The sequence below is a fragment of the Phocoena sinus genome, chromosome 4, assembly GCF_008692025.1.
Source record: "Phocoena sinus isolate mPhoSin1 chromosome 4, mPhoSin1.pri, whole genome shotgun sequence".
NCBI classification, from domain to species: Eukaryota; Metazoa; Chordata; class Mammalia; order Artiodactyla; family Phocoenidae; genus Phocoena; species Phocoena sinus.
In genome coordinates this window covers 127,793,885-127,819,987 of record NC_045766.1, presented here as the reverse complement: position 1 = coordinate 127,819,987, position 26,103 = coordinate 127,793,885, and the positions used below count along the sequence as shown (strand labels likewise).

The window sequence follows — 26,103 nt, the reverse complement described above, 5'->3', positions numbered from 1 at the left end:
CCCGCCGGGGCGGGCGGGGCTGGGAGCTGAGGCTCGGGCTTCCGTCGGAGCGCAGGGAGAGAACTGGGGTTGGTGGCGTGAACACAGCCTGCAGGGGGTTAGTGCACCACGGCTAGCCGGGAGGGAGTCTGAGGAAAAGTCTGGACCTGCCAAAAAGGCAACAGACTTTTTCTTCCCTCTTTATTTCCTGGTGCACGAGGAGAGGGGATTAAGAGCACGGCTTAAAGGAGCTCCAGAGATGGTCATGAGCCACCGGCTTGCCCCGCACTCCATGGCCCTCCCTCCCCACGGCCTGAGTAAGCCAGAGTCCCCAAATCAGCGGCTCCTTTAACCCCGTCCTGTCTGAACAAAGAACAGAAGCCCTCCAGCGACCTACACGCAGAGGCGGAGCCAAATCCAAAGAAGAGCCCCGGGAGCTGTGAGAACAAAGAAGAGAAAGGGAAATCTCTCCCAGCAGCCTCAGAAGCAGCGGATTAAAACTCCACAAATAACTTGATGTACCCTGCATCTGTGGAATACATGAATAGACAGCGAATCATCCCAAATTGAGGAGGTGGACTTTGAGAGCAAGATTTATGATTTTTTCCCCTTTTCCTCTTTTTGTGAGTGTGTAGGTGTATGCTTCTGTGTGAGATTTTGTCTGTATAGCTTTGCTTCCACCATTTGTCCTAGGGTTCTATCCATCAGGTTTTTTGTTTGTTTGTTTGTTTTTTTAATAATTATTTTTTATTTTAATAACTTTATTATTTTATTTTATTTTACTTTATCTTTATTTTTTCCTTCCTTCCCTCCTTCTTTCCTTCCTCCCTCCCTCCTTCCTTTCTTTCATTCTTTCTTTCTTTCTACTTCTACTAATACTTCCTTTCTACTTTTTCTCCCTTTTATTCTGAGCCATGTGGATGAAAGCCTCTTGGTGATGCAGCCAGGAGTCTATGTTGTGCCTCTGAGGTGGGAGAGACAACTTCAGGACACTGGTCCAGAAGAGACCTCCCAACTCCACATAATATCAAATGGCAAAATCTCCTAGAGATCTCCATCTCAACACTAGCACCCAGCTTCACTCAACGACCACCAAGCTACAGTGCTGGACACCCTATGCCAAACAACTAGCAAGACAGGAACACAACCCCACCCATTAGCAGAGAGGATGCCTAAAATCATAATAAGTCCACAGACATCCCAAAACACACCACCAGACGTGGACTTGCCCAACAAAATGACAAAATCCAGTCTCATCCACCAGAACACAGGCATTTGTCCCCTCCACCAGGAAGCCTACACAACCCACTGAACCAAACTTAGCCACTGGGGACAGACACCAAAAACAACAGGAACTGTGAACGTGCAGCCTACAAAAAGGAGACCCCAAACACAGTAAGATAAGCAAAATGAGAAGACAGAAAAACACACAGCAGATGAAGGAACAAGATAAAAACCAACCAGACCTAACAAATGAAGAGGAAATAGGCAGTCTACCTGAAAAATAATTCAGAATAATGATAGTTAAGATGATCCAAAATCTTGGAATTAGAATAGACAGAATGAAAGAAACATTTAACAAGGACCTAGAAGAACCAAAGATGAAGCAAGCAACGATGAACAACACAATAAATGAAATTAAAAATACTCTAGATGGCATCAAAAGTAGAATAACTGAGGCAGAAGAATGAATAAGTGACCTGGAAGATAAAATAGTGGAAAAACTACTGCAGAGCAGAATAAAGAAAAAGAATGAAAAGAGCTGAGGACAGTCTCAGAGACCGCTGGGACAACATTAAACTCACCAACCTTTGAATTATAGGGGTTCCAGAAGAAGAAGAGAAAAAGAAAGGGACTGAGAAAATATTTGAAGAGATTATAGTTGAAAACTTCCCTAATATGGGAAAGGAAATAGTTAATCAAGTCCAGGAAGCACAGAGAGTCCCATACAGGATAAATTCAAGGAGAAACATGCCAAGACACATATTAATCAAACTGTCAAAAATTAAATACAAAGAAAATATATTAAAAGCAGCAAGGGAAAAACAACAAATAACACACAAGGGAATCCCCATAAGGTTAACAGCTGATCTTTCAGCAGAAATTCTGCAAGCCAGAAGGGACTGGCAGGACATATTTGTGATGAAGGAGAAAAACCTGCAACCAAGATTACTCTACCCAGCAAGGATCTCATTCAAATTTGATGGAGAAATTAAAACCTTTACAGACAAGCAAAAGCTGAGAGAGTTCAGCACCACCAAACCAGCTTTACAACAAATGCAACAACCAAACCAGCTTTACAACAAATGCTAAAGGAACTTCTCTAGGCAAGAAACACAAGAGAAGGAAAAGACCTACGATATCGAACCCAAAACAATTAAGAAAATGGGAATAGGAACATACATATTGATAATTATCTTAAATGTAAGTGGACTAAATGCTCGCACCAAGAGACACAGATTGGCTGAATGGATACGAAAACAAGACCCATATATATGCTGTCTACAAGAGACCCACTTCAGACCTAGAGACACATACAGACTGAAAGTAATGGGATGGAAAAAGATATTTCATGCAAAGGGAAATCAAAAGAAAGATGGAGTAGCAATTCTCATATCAGACAAAATAGACTGTAAAATAAAGACTATTAGAAGAGACAAAGAAGGACACTACATAATGATCAAGGGATCGATCCAAGAAGAAGATATAAAAATTGGAAATATTTATGCACCCAACATAGGAGCACCTCAATACATAAGGCAAACACTAACAGCCATAAAACGGGAAATCGACAGTAACACATTCATAGTAGGGGACTTTAAAACTCCACGTTCACCAATGGACAGATCACCCAAAATGAAAATAAATAAGGAAACACAAGCTTTAAATGATACATTAAACAAGATGGACTTAATTGATATTTATAGGACATGCCAACCAAAAACAACAGAATACACATTTTTCTCAAGTGCTCATGGAACATTCTCCAGGATAGATCATGTCTTGGGTCACAAATCAAGCCTTGGTAAATTTAAGAAAATTGAAATTGTATCAGGTATCTTTTCCGACCACAATGCTATGAGACTAGATATCAATTACAGGAAAAGATCTGTAAAAACTACAAATACATGGAGGCTAAACAATACACTACTTAATAACGAAGTAATCAGTGAAGAAATCAAACAGGAAATCAAAAAATACCTAGAAACAAATGACAATAGAGACACGACGACCCAAAACCTATGGGATGCAGCAAAAGCAGTTCTAAGAGGGAAGTCTATAGCAATACAATCCTACATAAAGAAACAATAAACATCTCGAATAAACAACCTAACCTTGCACCTAAAGCAATTAGAGAAAGAAGAACAAAAAAAACCCAAAGTTAGCAGAAGGAAAGAAATCATAAACATTAAAGCAGAAATAAATGAAAAAGAAATGAAGGAAACGATAGCAAAGATCAATAAAACTAAAAGCTGGTTCTTTGAAAAGGTAAACAAAATTGATAAACCATTAGCCAGACTCATCAAGAAAAAAAGGGAGAAGACTCAAATCAATAGAATTAGAAATGAAAAAGGAGAAGTAACAATGGACACTGCAGAAATGCAAAGGATTATGAGAGATTACTACAAGCAACTAAATGCCAATAAAATGGACAACGTGGAAGAAATGGACAAATTCTTAGAAATGCACAACCTGCCAAGACTGAATCAGGAAGGAATAGAAAATATGAACAGACCAATCACAAGCACTGAAATTGAAGCTGTGATTAAAAGTCTTCCAACAAACAAAAGCCCAGGACCAGATGGCTACACAGGCAAATTCTATCAAACATTTAGAGAAGAGCTAACACCTACCCTTCTCAAACTCTTCCAAAATATAGCAGAGGGAAGAACACTCCCAAACTCATTCTGCGAGGTCACCATCACCTTGATACCAAAACCAGACAAGGATGTCACAAAGAAAGAAAACTACAGGCCAATATCACTGATGAACTTAGATGCAAAAATCCTAAACAAAATACTAGCAAACAGAATCCAACAGCACATTAAAAAGATCATACACCATGATCAAGTGGGGTTTATTCCAGGAATGCAAGAATTCTTCAGTATACACAAATCAATCAATGTGATAACCCATATTAACAAATTGAAGGAGAAAAACCGTATGATCATCTCAATAGATGCAGAGAAAGCTTTCGACAAAATTCAACACCCATTTGTGATAAAAACCCTGCAGAAAATAGGCATAGAGGGAACTTTGCTCAACATAATAAAGACCATATATAACAAACCCACAGCCAACATCATTCTCCATGGTGAAAAACTGAAAGCATTTCCACTAAGATCAGGAACAAGACAAGGTTGCCCACTCTCACCACTCTTATTCAACATAATTTTGGAAGTTTTAGCCACAGCAATCAGAGAAGAAAAGGAAATAAAAGTAATCCAAATCGGAAAAGAAGAAGTAAAGCTGCCACTGTTTGCAGATGACATGATACTATACATAGAGAATCCTAAAGATGCTACCAGAAAACTACTAGAGCTAATCAATGAATTTGGTAAAGTAGCAGGATACAAAATTAATGCACAGAAATCTCTGGCATTCCTATATACTAATGATGAAAAATCTGAAAGTGAAATCAAGAAAACACTCCCATTTACCATTGCAACAAAAAGAATAAAATATCTAGGAATAAACCTACCTAAGGAGACAAAAGACCTGTATGCAGAAAATTATAAGACACTGATGTAAGAAATTAAAGATTATACACATAGATGGAGAGATATACCATGTTCTTGGATTGGAAGAATCAACATTGTGAAAATGACTCTACTACCCAAAGCAATTTACAGATTCAATGCAATCCCTATCAAACTACCACTGGCATTTTTCACAGAACTAGAACAAAATATTGCACAATTAGTATGGAAATACAAAAGACCCCGAATAGCCAAAGCAATCTTGAGAACGAAAAACGGAGCTGGAGGAATCAGACTCCCTGACTTCAGAGTATACTACAAAGCTACAGTAATCAAGACAGTATGGTACTGGCACAAAAACTGAAAGATAGATCAATGGAACAGGATAGAAAGCCCAGAGATAAACCCATGCACATATCATCACCTTATCTTTGATAAAGGAAGCAGGAATGTACAGTGGAGAAAGGAGAGCCTCTTCAATAAGTGGTGCTGGGAAAACTGGACAGGTACATGTAAAAGTATGAGATTAGATCACTCCCTAGCACCATACACGAAAATAAGCTGAAAATGGATTAGAGACCTAAATGTAAGGCCAGAAACTATCAAACTCTTAGAGGAAAACATAGGCAGAACACTCTATGACATAAATCACAGCAAGATCGTTTCTGACCCACCTCCTAGAGAAATGGAAATAAAAACAAAAATAAACAAATGGGACCTAATGAAACTTCAAAGCTTCTTCACAGCAAAGGATACCATAATCAAGACCAAAAGACAACCCTCAGAATGGGAGAAAATATTTGCAAATGAAGCAACTGACAAAGGATTAATCTCCAAAATTTATAAGCAGCTCATGCAGCTCAATAACAAACAACCCAATCCAAAAACGGGCAGAAGACCTAAATAGACATTTCTCCAAAGAAGATATACAGAATGCCAACAAACACATGAAAGAATGCTCAACATCATTAATCATTAGAGAAATGCAAATCAAAACTACAATGACATATCATCTCACACCAGTCAGAATGACCATCATCAAAAAAATCTAGAAACAATAAATGCTGGAGAGGGTGTGGAGAAATGGGCACACTCTTGCACTGCTGGTGGGAATGTGAATTGGTACAGCCACTATGGAGAACAGTATGGAGGTTCCTTAAAAAAAACTACAAATAGAACTACTATATGACCCAGCAATCCCACTACTGGGCATATACTCTGAGAAAACCAAAATTCAAAAAGAGTCATGTACCAAAATGTTCATCGCAGCTCTATTTACAATAGCCCAGAGATGGAAACAACCTAAGTGTCCATCATCAGATGAATGGATAAAGAAGATGTGGCACATATATACAATGGAATATTACTCAGCCATAAAAAGATACAAAATTGAACTATTTGTAATGAGGTGGATAGACCTAGAGTCTGTCATGCAGAGTGAAGTAAGTCAAAAAGAGAAAGACAAATACCATATACTAACACATATATATGGAATTTAAGGGAAAAAAATGTCATGAAGAACCTAGGGGTAAGACAGGAATAAAGACACAGAGCTACTAGAGAATGTACTTGAGGATATGGGGAGGAGGAAGGGTAAGCTGTGACAAAGCGAGAGAGTGGCATGGACATATATACACTACCAAACGTAAGGTAGATAGCTAGAGGGAAGCAGCCGCATAGCACAGGGAGATCAGCTCAGTGTTTTGTGACCACCTGGAGGGGTGGGATAGGGAGGATGGGAGGGAGGGATACACAAGAGGGAAGAGATATGGGAACATATGTATATGTATAACTGATTCACTTTGTTATAAAGCATAAACTAACACAACATTGTAAAGCAATTATATTCCAATAAAGATGTAAAATAATAATAAAAAATTTCTTCCAGAACAATTTTGAACTTTGCATAAGAGACTGGGAATGAAGGAGATGGGGTAGATATTGAGGAGGGCAAGATTACTTTTGAGAAGCTCTTGACTCTGCTGAGAACTTTACAGGCAAAAGGAAGCTGTCTTACTGTAGCAAGGGGGTGATATCTGTCTCTGAACATCTGGAGGGTCCAGGAGAATCTGGGAGTTCAAGATTCTCAGGCTCATCCACCCAAATGTCTCCATCTCATGTCGCAGGTTCCACACTTTTTCTGAGGACCCTGATTTGGAATAAGGCAACTGTGAGATTATGCATTTTCAGATTTTTCTGCACAGTCTGCTCTCTGGCCGCAGAAGATAATGGTGACTTTCAATTACAGGCCTTGAAACAAAGAGTTAGAAAAATATATAGCTTCTCTTTAAAATTTTTTTTCAAGATTTCTAAAGCCAGGGTTAATAAACTTTTCTGTAAAGGGCCAGATAATAAATATTTTGGGCTTGTGTGATCAACTCTGCCTGGTTGCACAATGATACTCAATACATAACCAAACGTTCCAGTAAAACTTTATTCACAAAAACAGATGGTCAAGCCCTCAGGCCACAGTTCACCAACCCCTGCTCCGAAGCAACTATCAAAGCCATCCAACTACACGCTTTTTAAATTGCTCTTTTCCTCATTTTGTTTAAGTGCCACTGCTGCTACATAAACCTGCACCTCATCCCATAGCAAGGGTCTTCACAACTGTAATGCCACTGCCTGCTGTGGGCTGTTCCACCTACTGACCACCAGCAAAGGAACCCTCATCGTGTGTGATCAGTGAGTGGTCCCACCTAAAGGATCCTCTGATATTCATTGTTTTAGACTCAGTTGAGCCCAGGAGGCAGAGCCTGAGAAAAAAGAAAGAAAAAGAAAACTTGTGTGCAGAAAGCCTTGAGGTTTTAGGCAGTGGAAGGAGCAGATAAGTAAATTTAGGAGCAAGAGAAGGGGTCTGATGGAGGTTCCTTAAAAAACTAAAAATAGAATTACCGTATGACCCAGAAATCCCACTCCTGGGCATATACCCAGAGAAAACCATAATTCAAAAAGACACATGCACCTCAATGTTCATTGCAACACTATTTACAATAGCTAGGTCATGGAAGCAACCTAAATGTCCATCAACAGACAAATGGATAAAGAAGATGTGGTACATATATACAATGGAATATTACTCAGTCATAAAAAGGAATGAAACTGGGTCATTTGTAGAGACATGGATGGACCTAGAGACTGTCATACAGAGTGAAGTAAGTCAGAAAGAGAAAAACAAATATTGTATATTAACTCATATATGTGGAATCTAGAAAAATGGTACAGAAGAACCGGTTTGCGAGGCAGAAATAAAGACACAGATGTAGAGAACAAAGGTGGGAAATTGGGGTGGGGGGGATGAATTGGGAGATTGGGATTGACATATGTACACTAATATGTATAAAATAGATAACTACTAAGAACCTGCTGTATAGCACAGGGAACTCTACTTCACTGTACAATAGAAACTAACACAACACTGTAAAACAACTACACTCCAATAATTTTTTTTTTTTTAAAAAGAGAGGGGGCCTGGCAAGAATAATGCAGAGAAAGAAAGAGTCAATGCCAGGGTGCGTTCTCAAGCTGGTCCTTGTTAGGGAAAATTGGGGCTTAATTCTATCAACATTCTCGGAACAGACATGTATCACAGTCCTCTCTACTGTTTCCCAAGGAGCAGAAAAGGACCCATCTAATCACTGACTCCTATTCTTGTCAAGGGCTGCCACATGGCTGTTAATCAACTCTACTGAGCTTCCCAGTTACACTTGAAGGATTGTGTTCTGCAGCTTCAAGGAGCCCCAGATGAGAAAGCATTCAAAATACAGGGTGTGACTGAAGGAAATTACTATGAGAATATGCCTGCCTGAGAATGTTTAGAACCGCGATGACCAGAGTAAATGTGAAGAGGGCAGCAAGGTGTTGACACGGGTATTAAGAATTGTCCACCTATTGGAGTAAGTTGGTTTATACACTGATCAGATGCAAAAACAATGGCAAAAAGGCAAAATCTATACAAAACTCAACAACTTTAGTTTTGAGACAAATCATTAACTGATAACCCTGGAAAGCCATCTTGCATATCCTTTTTTTAATCTGTTGGCGTGCACTTTTGAAACTCTTTGGCTGAGTTCTTCTTACCTTGTTTTTTCTCCTACATCCCCAATGATCTTTGACTTCCCTTTATTGTTCTACATGATTCCACCACAAACATCCTCAAACTGCATTCACCAGCCATTTCTCTGCATTGGTGTGCCACTCAACAATCAAGGTGATCTTACTAAATGGAGAAGACTAGCCTGCTTCATTTATTTAAAAATGTGTGCCCACCTCCTGCTCATCTCTGACTTGAGTGTTCTGTGGCAATGAGACAAAACTCTTGGTCAGAGTTCAGTACCTGAAGTCTCACTGATCTCTTTGACATTCCTTCCCCAACACTTTCAAAGTCTCCCATAATCATTAGTCCCATTTTCCACTGATAATTCTATGCCAATCATGTCTCTAATTCTTGCAACAATGTTTCAAGTCAAGGATTGTTGTTATCTCTTTTTTTTTTTAATTGAAGTAGTTGATTTACAATATTGTGTCAGTTTCAGGTGTACAGCAAAGTGATTCCATTATATTTAATTTTCAGGTTCTTTTCCATTATAGGTTATTACAAGGTATTGAATATAGTTCCCTGTGCTATACAGCAGGGATCCCCAACCCCCGGGCCACGGATGAGTACCGGTCCGTGACCTGTTAGGAACTGGGCAACACAGTAGGAGGCGAGCGTTGGGTGAGCGAGTGAAGCTTCATCTGTGTTTACAGCCGCTCCCCATCGCTCGCACTACCGCCTGAGCTCCACCTGCTCTCAGCAGTATGGTGAGTTGTATAATTACTTCATTATATATTACAACGTAGTAATAATAGAAATAAGGTGCACAATAAATGTAATGCACTTGAATCATCCCGAAACCATCCCCCCCACCATCTGTGGAAAAACTGTCTTCCACGAAACCGGTCCCTGGTGCCAAAAATATTGGGGACCGCTGCTATACAGTAAAACCTTGCTGCTTATCTAATTTTTTTCAGGATAACAGAAATAGAATTTATTATATGACCTGTTTCATGAATATATAAGAATGTGCTATATTCTTATATTTCAGTTGTGATTTTTGTTTTTATTATTTTTATTTCATTTATTTTTTAACTTTCTATTTTATATTGGAGTATAGTTAATTAACAATGTTGTGTTAGTTTCAGGTGTACAGCAAAGTGATTCCATTATATTTTTTTCACGTTCTTTTCCATTATAGATTATTACAAGATATTGAATATAGTTCTCTGTGCTATATAGTAAAACCTTGTTGCTTATCTATTTTACGTATAGTAGTTTGTATCTCTTAATCCCAAACTAATTTATCTCTCCCCCCACCGTTTTCCCTTTTGGTAGCCATAAGTTTGTTTCCTATGTTTATGAGTCTGTTTCGATTTCATATACAGATTCACTTGTATCATTTTTTAGATTCCACATATAAGTGACATCATATGATATTTGACTTTCACTGTCTGGCAACTTCACTAAGTATAATATTCTCTAGGTCTATCCATGTTGCTGCAAATGGCAATATTTCATTCTTTTTTATGGCTGAGTAACATTCCAGTGTGTGTATATACATACACACACACACACACACACACACATACTGCATCTTCTTAAGCCAATCCTCTGTTGATGAGCACCTGGGTTGTTTCCATGTCTTGGCTATTGTCACTAGTGTTGCTATGAACACTGGGTTGTTTATACAATCAGGACGCTGAGGCTCAGGGAAAACAATTCCCTGAAGCCACAAGATAAGTATGTGGCCACGTGAGAATGCAGATTATCAGTGTGGACTTGCCTCTCAGCTATCACTGTATTAAGTGCAGGGGATAGGAAGGCTTCCCACACTTGGACATCATGCTTCTCTAGAACAATCTCGAAATCTCATGTTCTCAACAGCCTATTACTTAGAGAGACTGCCTAGGTCACAGCTTCGCAACAGATACTGCATGAATATACTAGTCTACCATCAACAGGTTAAGGTGTGCTGAGATAGTTCTCTCCTCAGCTCACAGGATGGCCTGAGAGCCATCTGGGATGAGAAATTTCCCTGAGCCAGTATTCTGGACAGCAGGAATCCTTATCTGTTGACCCAAGTAGGAGGTGCAAGTATAGTTTTCTATGGGTGAGAAAGATTGAGAAACATGACCCTGGATTCTGAAGATACGCAAATGTCAGAGATTCTGAGCTCTCCATTCTAATTGTCCTAGTGGATTGCCAATGAACTGCAAAACATAGTAACTCAGTCATTCCCTATCCATAGATACAAAGGAGCTTTGTGAAGTCTTAAATTCTTCTTGTAGGGAGGAAGCTTAGAAATCATCAGATACTGCTCTTTACCATTTGCAATAATCACTTCCAAAATATCTGGAAAATTGACTTCCAGCCTCTGTTCAAACAGCTGCATTATGGAGGGAGGGGAGGTGGGGGAAGGACCAGTTCCTCTCTCAATCAACTATTCAATATGTTGTGAGCTAAGTGGGGGAAATTTTGTTTGAAATTTCTTCTTCTGTGGTCTCATGTGCCTCCTGCTGACTAAAATTGTCCACTTCCAATTTTAGACTTTATTAAACTAAAAATATAGTGTTAATTCATTTTAAGTTATCCCCAGAATACGGTTTTAAATTCACATGACTCTAGGAAGTCACTTTTATTGAGAGTAGCCAAACATTTACAAGTACACGCACTTAAGAGCCATTTAAAATTTTATCTTTTGTCACCACCTGGTGGTAGAACATTTTCTCACGTCTCTTTTTTTTGCACTTTAAGTTTTCTTTTGTTGGTGGTAAGGAAAATTTCTTAACCGAGAAAATGAGTTAACTTTAGCATTGATAGTCAAGTATTAAACTTTAGCATTGAAGTCAAGTATTGATGCAGACTAAGCATGTAAACAATAAATATATTTAATGAATGAATTCTAATTTGTTTTAGTGAATTGTAATGTATGATTTTTTTCATTTGAATTACATAAAGCTCTCATATGATGAATAAAAGTGATCCACAGTATTAGCTTAGAGGTAATTTTCTTTCTTTTCTTAAGTTTAATTGATTTTTGGTTTAAGCTAATAGAGCTACATGAATGGAAAAAGTCGGCTAAGGCATTTTATTATTATTTTAAGAATGCAAATACATTTAAGTTACAACGTTTAAAAGATATTTTCTATGACACAAAAGTTAAGATTTGGTAAAAATTTATGAAATATGATTGAAAAAGTGTAAAATCTTTGCAAATTCCTGAAGAACTACTGTATTAGGGGAAAAAAACAAAAAAACAAAACCTGAGCTCTACATCATTTGCTGTAGACCATCGCCACCTCGTGGATTGAGAAAGAAGTACTATAGGCTGTGAATCTTTTAAGGTGGAATTTTTTATTGATAGAAAACTCCTACTCGGAATTTAAATTAAATGCAATAATTGGAAACAACATCAATAACAAGTCTGACAACATACTTACCTACCAAACAATTAGATAATTAAAATTCCAAAAGGAATTTGATTTAAAAATATGAGTCAGAGTCATTTCTTAGCCCCGAATTTGGCTATACCATCCTAGGCAATAACAACCACTTTGAGGTTCAATTCCACATCTGCCAAGCAAAGGAAGTGGATTGGACAGACTCTTGCAAACACAGGACTTTGGGATCATAGCAATTGTAAGTCCAAATGCAATATACATTCATTTTTCTGTTTTCAATATTTGTTATAGTTCTGGGTTTATAACCTGCTTGAAAGAGATGTTTTCTATTTTCTCATTTATAATCAAATAAAATATCCATTTGATCATCATTTTAGGCTATATGTCCCCAGAAGAAGCACTAATAGTAAACAGTTTTCCTATGTCTAATTGGTAAATCCTATGGCATGAAAATATGAATAAACAGCATTACATGTTTATGAAATAGGTACATTAATCATTTTTGTACACAATGTTTACACTAAAACAATGCTAACAGCTCATGTATATGACCAGATTCTCTCATTTCAAGACTACTTGTTGAATACTTGGTATAGAATTCTCAAGAATTATCAATCCAGTATTGTGTCTTTAAAATGTGTGAAACTTTTCCTTTTCTCTGTTAACAGGAGACAAGAAAGCTTTTAAAAGGTCAAACTGTTTGTTGTAAGAATATTTTTATGTCAAATATTTTAACTTTTATTAGGTAATCTCTACAAATAATAAAAATTGGTTAAGGTCAGTATATCAAAACATATCAAGATTTACATTTATATAAACTTATACGTAGTCTAGGAAAAGAAAATCAGAAATATCGCAGAGTTTAGAACAGCATGAGATCTTTTGAATGCATGTTTAAATCAAAGAGCAATCGTTTTATAAGTGTGAGAGTGTGAAACTTATTTACAAGGACCCAGTATTTCATATCACTTTTACTAGTGCCATGCACAAATTCTGCTCTGTTGGTCTTGTTTCTACAGCGAGTTATTCTTTCAATTCACTATTTGCTTTATAAATATACATATATGTTATGTGTATATAGTTGTGTGTTACCACAAATGCGTAGAGTGCCGATCTTTAAAAAAAAAAAAACAAACAAGTAAGTAGATTAAATGTTCTTCTGAGCATGGATGAAGTTTTTCAAGCTTAGTAATTGGCAACTCCTACATCCATGCCTCTGCTGAAGTGATTAAAAAAGAATCATTTCCCAGAACTACAGGTGCACAACAGATTGGAATCATTATGCAAAAGAACAGAAATCTGGAGAGAAACCCAGTGAATAAAAAAAGCCATGTTCCTGGCCACTTTTGCCTTTAGCTCTCTGTTTTTTTCAGCTCTATTTGGATATACAACATGAAATACGTAAAAATTATAATACAGTTGAAGTAAACCATTCAAGATTAGCAATGTATGCCTTGAATTAAACAAACTCCAATCAGAATGCACTGGAGGTGGAAATGAACTAAAGAAAAGCTAAAGTTTATGTAGGGGAGTTGACAGATTGGAATGCATTGCATGAGTTTTTAGAAAACTACACATTTTCTGCTGGTCTTTTGAATTTCCCATCCTGTACCAATTCAAGAGAATCACATTTTCCCTTATGGATGTGTTAGGCCTCTCAGACTCTAGGCCACCTTAAGTGTTTGAAATCTCCATCTCAAAGCCAGTCTGAGGACTCAACTGCTGGTCACCCTGTGTTATTTCCAGAGCCCTCTTCTGAGCAAGAGATGTGAAATTTTATTGATGGCTTTGTCGTCATGTTTCCATGATTCCATAGTCAAGATCTTGTAAGTGCAAAGCGACTTTTCCTCAAATGCTTCCCTAAGAATCTCATCTTTCATCTAGCTGGACAGAAAGAACAAATGAAATGAAAAAATAATAGTAATAATAACATTAAAAAAATACTGTAACAGAGGGGGGAAATGTATGTAAAAAAAAAAAAAAGGTCTGGAAATCAAACTGGGGAGTAGGGATATTTGGGAAATGAAACCTGTGAAGCAAAGAGGAATAAATCTTAGTTCAAAGAACAGCAGAATGAGTTAGGCTAGACAGTATAGAAATGAATGGGGCCACTCATTAATGTGTATGTCAATATTAAATTGGAAGGAATAATGGAATGGGGTGAGAGACTGGGTGAAAGCGGGTGGGCAGAAACAGGGTCAAATAGTTAGATGGTGGGAGAATGGAGGAGCAAAGAAAAAAACTGGTCATTGAGTTACTTTAACCTGCTGTTAAAATATATGTAATTTCTCGGTTACTCATTCAGCATTTATCTATGACAATGACCTTAGGAAAGGACAATTACGCTTAAGAAAGCATCCACGCCTAAGTGTATGGGGACCAGGGGTTGTTTTAAACGCTTTGCTTCTCTGTGCCATTCTTTCTGATTTGATCTTTCCTAAAGAGTGGGAAGCAAAGATTTTGTTTTTGTTTTTCAAGTAGGCGATCTAGAACTCCGAGAGAAAAGAGGAAGTTGGAGAGGTTTTCTGAAAGCAAAAGTTGTAAGAAGGACGCGTTGGAGGACTTGCAGGGGACGCTTTTGGCTGGAAAAGAATGAAGTTGGGAAGATCTGGGGAGGAGTAATGAAAGGGAAGAGATCAAACTTGGTGAAAACTGAGGGGCGGGAGCGGCGAAGCAGGAGACAGGGCCGGGCGAGGAAGTGGGAGCGCGCGAGTGTGAGGGACACGGGTCTGCCCCGGGTTTGGGGCGGTCGTTCTCATCATTGTCCCCGTGGTTTTCCGCCTGGGGAAACGTTACGAAACATTTCCTTCCTCTGTGTCATTGAACCCCTCCCTCTTTTTCGATGGAAGAGCTGCTCAGCTTTTGCTTGGGGACCTATCTAGGTGGAAAGGTTCAACTTTTCTCGCTTTCCTAACGCGGAGGCAGCCTTTTCCCTTCCTCGGGGAAGAGGAGGGAGGGGTCGGGGAAGGAAACCGACTGCTTAATTTCCCCACTGTACACTTTCTAGTCCCAGCGATGCCGCCGCTCCCTGGGTGCAAAAGTGGGGTTCCTTGACGTTTGTGCCAAACCTGGCCTACGTCCTGCAGCTGCTAGTAGGTGGAAGAAGGCAAACTGGGCGGGAGTTGATTATTTCTCGAATGAAGAGAATGCGCAGTTCCCTTCCTAGGCTCTGGGGAATTGAACCGCGCGTTCCAGATCACCTATTCCGGAAGTGTGAACCCGGGTTCTCACTGAGAAGTCTCTAAGGCTGGGGCCGGAGGGGGTCGGCGGGGGTGGGGGGGGGTTGGAGATGATGGTGGAAGGGGGGAAGGGCGAAGGTTTAAAATGCAAACCCATTTTAAAGTCAATGGCCTGGAATGTGTCTCCTGGCTTCCTCACGCAGGCACGCTTTCTAGGGGACGCGCGGGCCCTATCAAGCTTTCCCGAGAAAAATTGGGGAGAAGAGAGAGCACGCTGCAGCAAACCGGCCTGTGGCAGGCCAGGGAGATGGAGAGGTGGAGTGGGGTATTTTTCTAGAAAGGGGAGCCCTGGCTCATCTCCCAGATTGAAGAGGCGGGCGCTGGCGGGGGTGGGATGCGGTGAGAGAGGGGGCCGGCATAGGGACAGACTCCGGCAGGGAAATCTTGGAGAAAGGACTCCGCTCTCCACCACGACCGTCCCTTCTGGGAAATGCAGCCCCACGCGCGAACTGCGCTCCCGCAAGAGAAGGACGGCGGGAAAGGACGGTAGTCCGGGAAGACGGCGGGGGGAGAGCGCGGTGGCAGGGAGTACCTTCTCCCAGCAGCAGCCCCAGACGTACAAAGTGCTGCTCACAGCGCCTCTCCTGCGCCTTCCGCCCCCAGACTGACGAGCCAGTGGCGCCGAGCCAGAGCGGAGGCCGCCCCGCCCCGCCCAGGCCCGCGGCGCAGAGCGCGGTTTCGCTCCGACTGAGTTCAGGGGGCGGCGTCCCGGGGATAGAAAGGCGGCCAAGAGGGAGGAGAAAGGGGGTAAGGGGGGGTGGGCGGAGACATTTTCAAAAACTATAAAAAGGCGGCCCGGGCTGCCCCATTCTTGCGCTCGCTGGAAAGCGGCTCAGAGCCTGGGGCCTTTGCATAGCCAGGGCGCGCAGTAGGGCCGAGAGGACAGAGCCCTGCGCAGAGCGAGGTGCACCGCGACCGAGGCGGAGACCGAAGCGGGGAACTCCAGGCGCCGATCCTCGTGTGGCCCGAAGCCCCTCTCCCAGAGGCGTCCCAGGGCGCTCCGTGTCTCCGCATCAGCCACCCCACCAGAGCTTGCTGCGCGGTGCCTCCAGCTCTTCGCTAGAAGAAAAACTTCCCGCGCGCCGGCAGAACTGCAGCGCCTCCTCTCTAGTGACTCCGGGAGCCCCATCTGCGGCTGGCTCTGCGCGCACTTTCCAAGAATCATAGTAATTGTTAATTTTAACAATCCCGAGGCAGGCCAGCGAGGCTCTGCGCTCCGGACCCGAACAATAGCCCCTTCGCTCAGTGCGCGGCGGCGCGCGGTGCCTCCCGGGACTCGGGTGCCGAGAGCGGTCCCCGCGGGGTTCGGAAGGCGCACGGCAGGAGGCGACATGGGGAACACGGCGCGACGTTCTCGCGGCTCGCAGCCTGCGCCCGTGCTGCTGCAGCTGCTGCTCGCCGCGGCCTCAGCGCTGCTGGTCGTGCCGGGCGTGCGCGGGCGCCCCACCGAGGAAGACGAGGAGCTGGTGCTGCTGGCACCGGAGCGCGACCCAGGACACAGGACCACGCACCTCCGCCTGGACGCCTTCGGCCGGCAGCTGCTGCTGGAGCTGCAGCCGGACCGCGGCTTCCTGGCCCCCGGCTTCACGCTCCAGACGGTGGGGCGCAGACCCGGGCCCGACGCGTCGCGTTCTGATCCCGTTGGCGACCTGGCGCACTGCTTCTACTCTGGCACGGTGAACGGCGACCCCAGCTCCGCCGCCGCTCTCAGTCTCTGCGAGGGCGTGCGCGGCGCCTTCTACCTGCAGGGCGAGGAGTACTTCATCCAGCCCGCGCCGGCCGCCGCAGCCGAGGAGGAGCCTCCGGCGCGGCCCCAGTTCCATCTCTTGCGGCGGAGGCGGCGGGGTGGCGGCGGCGCCAGGTGCGGGGTCCTGGACGACGAGACGCAGCTCGCGGGGGGAGCGGGGTCGGAGGGCGAGCACGCCACGGCGCAGGGGCCGCCGCGGGACCGAGCGACACAGCGCACGGGACAGCCAACAGGTATCATTCCCAGAAGAGTGGTTCCCACTTGTCTCTCCATTCATCTCCCTCTCCCTACCTTCTCTGTGCTGCGCGACTTGAGGGTAGAGTCCTGTTCGCAGACGCGAGCCTATGTCTGCGGACAGGACGGAGACGTGGTGTGGAGGGAATGCGGCTTAAGATTTGGGTTGGTGAACTAACCAAAGCCTCCTGGAGCAGTTAATTCCATTTGCCCTAATAATGAATGATCAAGAGAGGACAGACGTTATCAATGATGTTTCTGCTAAGGAGAAGCGTTCCGATCCGGAAGGGAGAGCTGGTAACCCAATGCCTCCCACTTTAGTTGAATGTGAGCTTGTGCGACTTATTTCCACCTTGTTAATTTCTTTTTAACAATTTTGCATGTGTCCTTTGGTCGAGTTGCAGCTTCGCGCTTAGTTTTGTAACCGCTGCCTGTTCGCGCACCCTGAGCCCAGAGGAGGGCAGAGATGGAGGGTGGAGGAGGGATAGTGACCTCAGAATGTGCAACCCGCGAGCCTGGACAGCTGCGTTACGATTCCTGTTCTGCTGGCCTCTGTTCCCTTCCCCCCTTTAAGAGTCTGACCCCGACCGGCTGGCAGTGGCGGGGCCCCTCTGCAGAACCTGCTTGGGAGGTCTCTGCCCAGCTCGCCCCGCCTCTCCGCGCCTCCCACCAGCCCCCCACTTTGCGCTCCCCCTCGCGGCCATAATTCTGCTCGGAAGCACTGTTGAAAGTTAGTCACCGGTGATCCTTCCTGCTCCGCCTTCCCCTGTTTCTCTCTGTTGTGTGCAGTGCTTCCTGTCTAGTTCTTTTCATTCTGTCACTCACTGGGGTGCCTTGTTTCTTTTTTGAACTTTCTCACGTGGCTTGTAAAATTTTCCTCTTCTCCCCTGTACGTCCGCTCCTTGAAGCGGTTACGTGCTCAGAGCCCAGCGTAGAACTTCCCTGGGGGCTGGGTCTCAGTCAGAAGTCAGAGGGCTCTTTTCGAAACAATCAGCCGTGGCCCCGTGGTCCGAAGCAGGAACTTATTTCCCTGGGGCGGTGGGAGTGGGGCAGTCGGCTTCTTGGCAGACTGGGTGGTCCTTGTACCCGGATTTGGCAAGAGCAGAGCACCGCAGGGACCCGTGGAACGAGCGAGCAGAGCAGTGCAGGCTGAGATTTCTTCAGGCCCGGCCGGCCCCTCGGCAGAGGCCACAGCCCTGCCCTGGGCCTTCCACGTGGAGCCCGATGATCTCATTCAGGATTTGATTCCTGGCCTGTGAAAGAGTGACTCAGGGGCTCTGCCTGCCCCCCTTGCTCCAAGATTTTACTACAGCTGGGGAGAATGGTTGCGCACACTGCCTTTTTCAGATTGTGTGATCTCAGAGAGGACAAAAGAAATCCTGCTTAAAAAAAAAAAAAAAAAAAAAAGCCTGACACCCCTCAGAGGAGCACATGGCCTTTTTAATTTACAGTAAAGGAGAAAACTTTAAAAATAACATTTTCAGTGAAAAGAAATGCAAATATTTTTGTTATTGTCGCTCCGGGTGTATTTTTGTATTGTTTTCTTTGACTGGTTAGGCTTTCTTTATATACTCTGGGAAGGTAACTATCCTTGGCTAGACTGCCCCTGAACAAACTATGTTTCTTGTGTCTTTACAGGAACTAGAAGCCTAAGAAAGAAGCGATTTGTGTCCAGCCCCCGCTATGTGGAAACTATGCTTGTGGCCGACCAGTCCATGGCAGAGTTCCATGGCAGTGGGCTAAAGCACTACCTTCTCACCTTGTTCTCGGTGGCGGCCCGGTTATACAAACACCCCAGCATTCGGAATTCAGTTAGCCTGGTGGTAGTGAAGATCCTGGTCATCTATGAGGAACAGAAGGGGCCAGAAGTAACTTCCAACGCTGCCCTCACTCTGCGGAACTTCTGCAACTGGCAAAAGCAGCACAACCCGCCCAGTGACCGGGATGCAGAGCACTATGACACTGCGATTCTTTTCACCAGACAGGTGAGAGGAAGACATTGCCAATGATGAGAGTATTCTCTTGGGAATCAGTTTTGTAATAAGTAAATGTATGTAAGGCATTTTACCAATATTTTGGCACTTACATTTTTTAATTGGCTAGCATGATTAATCTTCCTTATTTCTTTTAATATTTTAATATCTCAAGTTTCACAGTCTTTTTTGAATAGCATTAGGGAAAATCTTAAAGTCACACAAAGTACTCCTAAAAGAGCTACTCAACAACAATGAATGTAGATGCCCTAAAGCACATGTGAAGTTACACCCTGCCAAAAAGTTAGATCACAAGGTTCGTGCTCTGTCTCTGTTAATACGGACATACCTTTGCTCCTTGTAGGACCTGTGTGGAGCCCAGACATGTGATACTCTTGGGATGGCAGATGTTGGAACTGTATGTGATCCCAGCAGAAGCTGCTCAGTCATAGAGGATGATGGCTTACAAGCTGCCTTCACCACAGCCCACGAATTAGGTAAGTCTGTTTTAGAGTGAGAGTTAGCCCAATTCATGAATTCAAATTGATAAACTATGTATTAATTTAAGAGGCAGAGTCTTCAGGTTATATTGCTATTTTAAGGTGCCAGAGCTCCCTAGAAACTGCAGAAAATACTTTTCCACTCTTCTCAACATGGTCATTTTTATTAGAATTCAAAGTTAAGGTAGTAGGAGCTATGGACGTATTTGGAAATTTACATGTTTGTTTACACCCTGTGAAAAGTAGACATTGTCTCTAAAATAGATTATCTCCAAAACACATTTCTTCCTCTAGAAATATCACTTTGAGACAAATGAATCCCTGTTGGGAAAAAAAATGCTGCAAATGACCTGTATTCTAACGTGGGTTTCGGATGTCTTCTTAGGCCATGTGTTTAACATGCCACATGATGATGCAAAGCAATGTGCCAGCATTAATGGTGTCAACCGGGATTCCCACATGATGGCGTCAATGCTTTCCAATTTGGACCGCAGCCAACCCTGGTCTCCTTGCAGTGCTTACATGATTACATCATTTCTGGATAATGGTCATGGTAAGATGCTCCAGCTACTCTTTCTAGATGTTATCCAACCATCCAGATGTAGGGTACTAATGAAACCAGCTCTTTCTTTCTTTTCTGTTCTTTTTATTTTCCCTCCTTCAAAATGACTTTCATTGTCAACCGCATGCATTTTTAGATCTTAATTTCCAGTAAAAGATAGTGCTTCTGGTCACGTAGCTCCCAGAGTACATTAACTTGAGTTTTTAGCAGAACAATGATTTCCTGTCATTGGTAATACAGAAATATCCCACTGAGAATAATATCTTAATGATAGTTTAAATCTCTCTGACATTTCCCCCCCAAACTCTTCAGCTTTCAAATCGCTTTGCTATATATTATCGCTTTTGGTAAGTATTTTCTGAAACTGATCTACCCCCTGCATGCTTTAATTTGCTATTTCTTAATATTCATTGGCATTTTTCCTTGCAGGCGAATGTTTGATGGACAAGCCCCAGAGCCCCATACAGCTCCCCTCTGATCTCCCCGGGACCTTGTACGATGCCAACCGGCAGTGCCAGTTTACATTTGGGGATGAGTCCAAACACTGCCCGGACGCGGCCAGCACGTGCACGACCCTCTGGTGCACAGGCACCTCTGGCGGATTGCTGGTGTGCCAGACCAAACACTTCCCCTGGGCCGACGGCACCAGCTGTGGAGAAGGGAAATGGTGTGTCAACGGCAAGTGTGTGAACAAGACTGACAAGAAGCATTTTGATGTGAGTTTTCCACTGCAACACACGATCCTTTAAGATTCAGAATTGAAAGAGACCAAGTGATGCTAAAACATTAGATACCACGTTAGCATCCCGACCTGTGGGCTCTCGCAGGGATACAGGATAGAGTCGTATTATTGATTCTTTGTCCCATGTCTTTCTCTTCTATTTCCTGAAAAGGTCTCCATAGAGGTTTCTAACGCTGATCATTTGTGTCTCCATTTAGACTCCTGTTCACGGAAGCTGGGGGCCATGGGGGCCCTGGGGAGACTGTTCAAGAACGTGTGGTGGAGGAGTTCAGTATACGATGAGGGAGTGCGACAACCCGGTCCCAAAGAACGGAGGGAAGTACTGCGAGGGCAAGCGCGTGCGCTACAGGTCCTGCAATATTGAGGACTGTCCAGAGAATAATGGTGAGTAGAGAGAAGGTGAAAAGGATGCGCTGCAAACGGGTGGTTGAAGGCTGGAAACGGATAACATCATCGTCTCCTTCTTTCCAGGAAAAACCTTTAGAGAGGAACAGTGTGAGGCACACAATGAATTCTCCAAAGCTTCCTTTGGGAGCGGGCCCGCAGTGGAGTGGACACCCAAGTACGCAGGAGTCTCACCCAAGGACAGGTGCAAGCTCATCTGTCAAGCCAAAGGCATTGGCTACTTCTTCGTTTTGCAGCCCAAGGTAGTGACTTTTCTTCAGACTTTTTGCCTAAGAAACAAGGCCTTAGTTTGCTCCCTTTACATGCCAGCTCTGTTGTACTTCCTTTAATTTATATATATATATATATATAAAGCTGAGCTTTTAATTTATTTATTTATTATTTATGGCTGCGTTGGGTCTTCGTTGCTGCGCGCGGGCTTTCTCTAGTTGCAGCGAGCAGGGGCTACTCTTCGTTGCGGTGCGCGGGTTTCTCATTGCAGTGGCTTCTCTTGTTGCGAAGCATGGACTCTAGGCACGAGAGCTTCAGTAGTTGTGGCATGCGGGTTTCAGTAGTTATGGCTCGCAGGCTCTAGAGTGCAGGCTCAGTAGTTGTGGCGCACAAGTTTAGTTGCTCCACGGCATGTGGAATCTTCCTGGACCAGGGCTCGAACCCATGTCCCCTCCATTGGCAGGCAGATTCTTAACCACTGCGCCACCAGGGAAGCCCTAATTTATATATTAACGTGTTCAATTTCAAGTTAGAACTGCTTTGCTTCTAGATACATTGGCATCTGCTTGCTTTGAGTTTGGTGCTATTTTGGGCTATGAATGAAGCTTGAATCCAGCGCTTATGATTCTTGCAATGGTTTATTATTACTCCTATATGCGAAGAAAAGCCCTTTACACATGGTTAGGTAAATTATGTGTTAACACGGAAACCATCCAGTGGTTTTGGAAAATAGTTTAGGTGTGGCCCGAAGTACTTGTTACTGGGTGACTAGCAGTAGTATGTGCAAATGGACTTATTAAAATGAAAGTCTGAGCATTGAGAACTCTTGTGTTTGAGAACATATACTGAACTAATGGAAGCATTGTTTTGCTGAGGAGATAAATCTGGCTCTGAGGTAGAAAATAGAATTGAATTTGGTTGAAATTATCATGTGTCATTATCACTGTAGGCTATGAAAACAGTCTCCAGTTGCAGATTCAACATTCAAGTGATTTATTCAGCACCTGTTATTGCCAGGTAGTATTCTAGATACTGGGGATACAGCAGTAAACAAATTGACAAAAAGCTCTGCTTTTGTTGACCTTAGCTAAAAGTGAGATAGGATACAAATAATCAAAAAATTTATAATATTTTCAGATGGAAAAAAAAGCCAAAGAGAAGAATAGTGTGTGCTGTGTTATAAAGTACTATTTTAATTTTGATAGTCAGGAAAGCAAAGATGTAATGTTAATGGAGAAAACTTTCAGAACTATCCTAGCATCATCTCTTGCCCTTGTTAATGTGTAACACCAGGTACGTGCCCTTCCTTTTTCAGGTGGTAGATGGCACTCCTTGTAGCCCAGATTCCACCTCTGTCTGCGTGCAAGGACAGTGTGTAAAAGCTGGTTGTGATCGCATCATAGACTCCAAAAAGAAGTTCGATAAATGTGGCATTTGTGGAGGAAATGGATCTACATGCAAGAAAATATCAGGATCAGTTACTAGTGCAAAGTAAGTGTTAAAATGCCATAATCCTGAAGGTCTTATCATTTCAATGTAACTTTTTACAGGTCTGGTAAAAATTACATTCTTAAATGATTACCTGGTGTTTTAAGCTAAGTATTGATTATATGATTAGCTGGTGAATGAGAGATTTTTATATCTGTTTTCCTTGTCTGCAGACCTGGCTACCACGATATCGTCACAATTCCAACCGGAGCCACAAACATTGAAGTGAAACAACGGAATCAGAGGGGATCCAGAAATAATGGAAGCTACCTTGCCATCAAAGCTGCCGATGGCACATATATCCTGAATGGCGACTTCACCTTGTCCACTTTAGAGCAAGACATCACGTACAAAGGTAGCGTCTTGAGATACAGTGGCTCCTCTGCAGCGTTGGAAAGAATTAGAAGCTTTAGCCCTCTCAAGGAGCCCTTAACCATCCAAGTCCTGACAGTGGGCAATGCCCTTCGACCGAAAATTAAATACACCTATTTCGTGAAGAAGAAGAAGGAATCTTTCAACGCCATCCCTACTTTCTCCGAATGGGTCATTGAAGAGTGGGGCGAATGTTCCAAGTCATGTGGACAGGGTGTGCAGAGAAGGCTGGTGGAGTGCCGAGACATCAACGGGCAGCCCGCTTCAGAGTGTGCAAAGGAAGTGAAGCCAGCCAGCACCAGACCTTGTGCAGACCTGCCTTGTCCCCTCTGGCAGCTGGGGGATTGGTCGCCATGTTCCAAGACTTGCGGGAAGGGTTACAAAAAGAGAACCTTGCAGTGTCTGTCCCATGATGGGGGTGTGTTGTCTCACGAGAGCTGCGATCCTTTAAAGAAACCTAAACATTACATAGACTTTTGCACAATGGCAGAATGCAGTTAAGCAGGGGCAGTGTTGAGGGAAAAGGGCAGTGGGGAAGGGCTGATGCACTGAAATCAAGAAGGCTGGAGGAATCCAGTGCACCTTGCCGGTGATCAATGAGGTGTGCCGATGAGTTGGGAGGTACAGGTAGGTAGAAAAGAAGTTAGATCATCAGAATTTCCTGCCAGTTACAAAATTGATAGGGTAGTTTATGAGGATCTTTAATAGCTGACCAATAATATAGCATGAGAAAGCCCCAGGGCGTTATTATTTCTTTTGTTAAGTCTGTGACAAGTTTTTACAAAAATAGAAACAATTGTCAAAGTAAGTGTAAGAAATACTACAATCCCTGTTTCCTGGTACTGATGAAATACTTTGTATCATGGAGGTTGGGAAATGAAAAGCAGGAGGAAGATGAGGTTTTTGGTTTAAGATGTGGCTTACTTTACCTCACTACCCATGGAGGGAGAAAGGAACACACATAGGATCTTTGACCATCACTGTTCCTAACTGCTGTGGTTTCAGAGAATGTTTATGCCATCTCTTCTGCTGAGAGTTAAGAATTCAGGACTGTCCAGCATGAGAAATGCTTAGCAACGTCCAGTGACTCAAATGACTCCATCTTTCCTTTCTTGTGCCATTATTGTGTCTTTATTCGTGAATTCATTTTGATGAAGAAACAATTCCATGTATTTGTAAAAACAGCATTAAGTCTACAAGGGGAAGAAAAGCAGTGATGTATCAGATGCTGGTAAAAGCTAGGGGAGGCCCGTTGATCTGGGTACCTCCTACATTTCTTTCCTCCTGAGGTAAGCCTACTTAAAGAATGTGGATGTGGAAAAAAAAACAAAAAACAGTTTGTGTCTGAAGAAAGTCAGTAAGATCACACAAAAAGAATGTAATGCCAGAACAAGAATGGGGTGTGTACAACAGGGTCCCCAGTGTTTGGGGACATTGAGATCACACATCTCATGGTGGGGAGGCTACTGAGGGGTAGCGGGTCCATCCCCAGCAGCTGGTCCAACAGTCATATCCTGGTGAATGTCTGTTCAGCTCTTCTACTATGAAAGAAAATGACTTTTTTCCATATGTATATAGTAAAATATGTTACTATAAATTCTATGTACTTTATAAGTATTGGCCTGTGTGTTCCTTCTAAGAAGGACTATAGTTTGTAATAAATGCCTATAATAACATATTTATTTTTATACATTTCTTTCTAATGATAAAACTTTTAAGTTATATCGCTTTTGTAAAAGGTCATATAAAAATAGAGTATTTATACAATATATGTTACTAGGAAATAATAAAAGGACACTTTTTGAACATGTGTCTATTTTTTTTAATGGGAATTAATGCCTGGGTAGGAAATCTGAAACTCAGATATTGAATTTTTGTTTGTTTTGTTTTAAAAATGTCTGGTTTAATACTTTTTTAACACTGATAAAAATGTTTCATTGCATACATTTTTAAAAAAAAAACATCTTTATTGGAGTAAAACTGCTTTACAATAATGTGTTAATTTCTGCTTTATAACAAAGTGAATCAGCTATACATATATCCCCATATCTCCTCCCTCTTGTGTCTCCCTCCCACCCTCCCTATCCCACCCCTCTTGGTGGTCACAAAGCACTGAGCTGATCTCCCTGTGCTATGCGGCTGCTTCCCACTAGCTAGCTATTTTACATTTGGTAGTGTATATATGTCCATGCCACTCTCTCATTTTGTCCCAGCTTACCCTACCCCCTCCTCGTATCCTCAAGTCCATTCTCTAGTAGGTCTGTGTCTTTATTCCCGTCTAGGCCCTAGGTTCTTCATAACCATTTTTTTTTTTTTTTTTTAGATTCCATATATATGTGTTAGCATACGGTATTTGTTTTTCTCTTTCTGACTTACTTCACTCTGTATGACAGACTCCAGGTCCATTCACGTCACTACAAATAACAGTTACGTTTCTTTTTATGGCTGAGTAATATTCTATTGTATATATGTGCCACATCTTCTTTATCCATTCATCTGTTGATGGAACAGA

General features: G+C 42.6%; 1 protein-coding gene across 1 annotated transcript; it reads left to right on the top strand.

Moving 5' to 3' along the window:
• Positions 1 to 16,235: 16,235 nt before the first annotated feature.
• ADAMTS1 (ADAM metallopeptidase with thrombospondin type 1 motif 1) lies at positions 16,236 to 25,267 on the top strand. The gene is made up of 9 exons (XM_032631193.1): positions 16,236 to 17,338; positions 18,978 to 19,324; positions 19,677 to 19,809; positions 20,198 to 20,365; positions 20,804 to 21,090; positions 21,314 to 21,500; positions 21,588 to 21,763; positions 23,047 to 23,222; positions 23,393 to 25,267. Exons 1-9 carry the CDS (start codon positions 16,690 to 16,692, stop codon positions 24,090 to 24,092), a joined length of 2,823 nt encoding a protein of 940 aa, XP_032487084.1. The 5' UTR covers positions 16,236 to 16,689; the 3' UTR covers positions 24,093 to 25,267.
• The last annotated feature ends 836 nt before the right edge of the window (positions 25,268 to 26,103 follow it).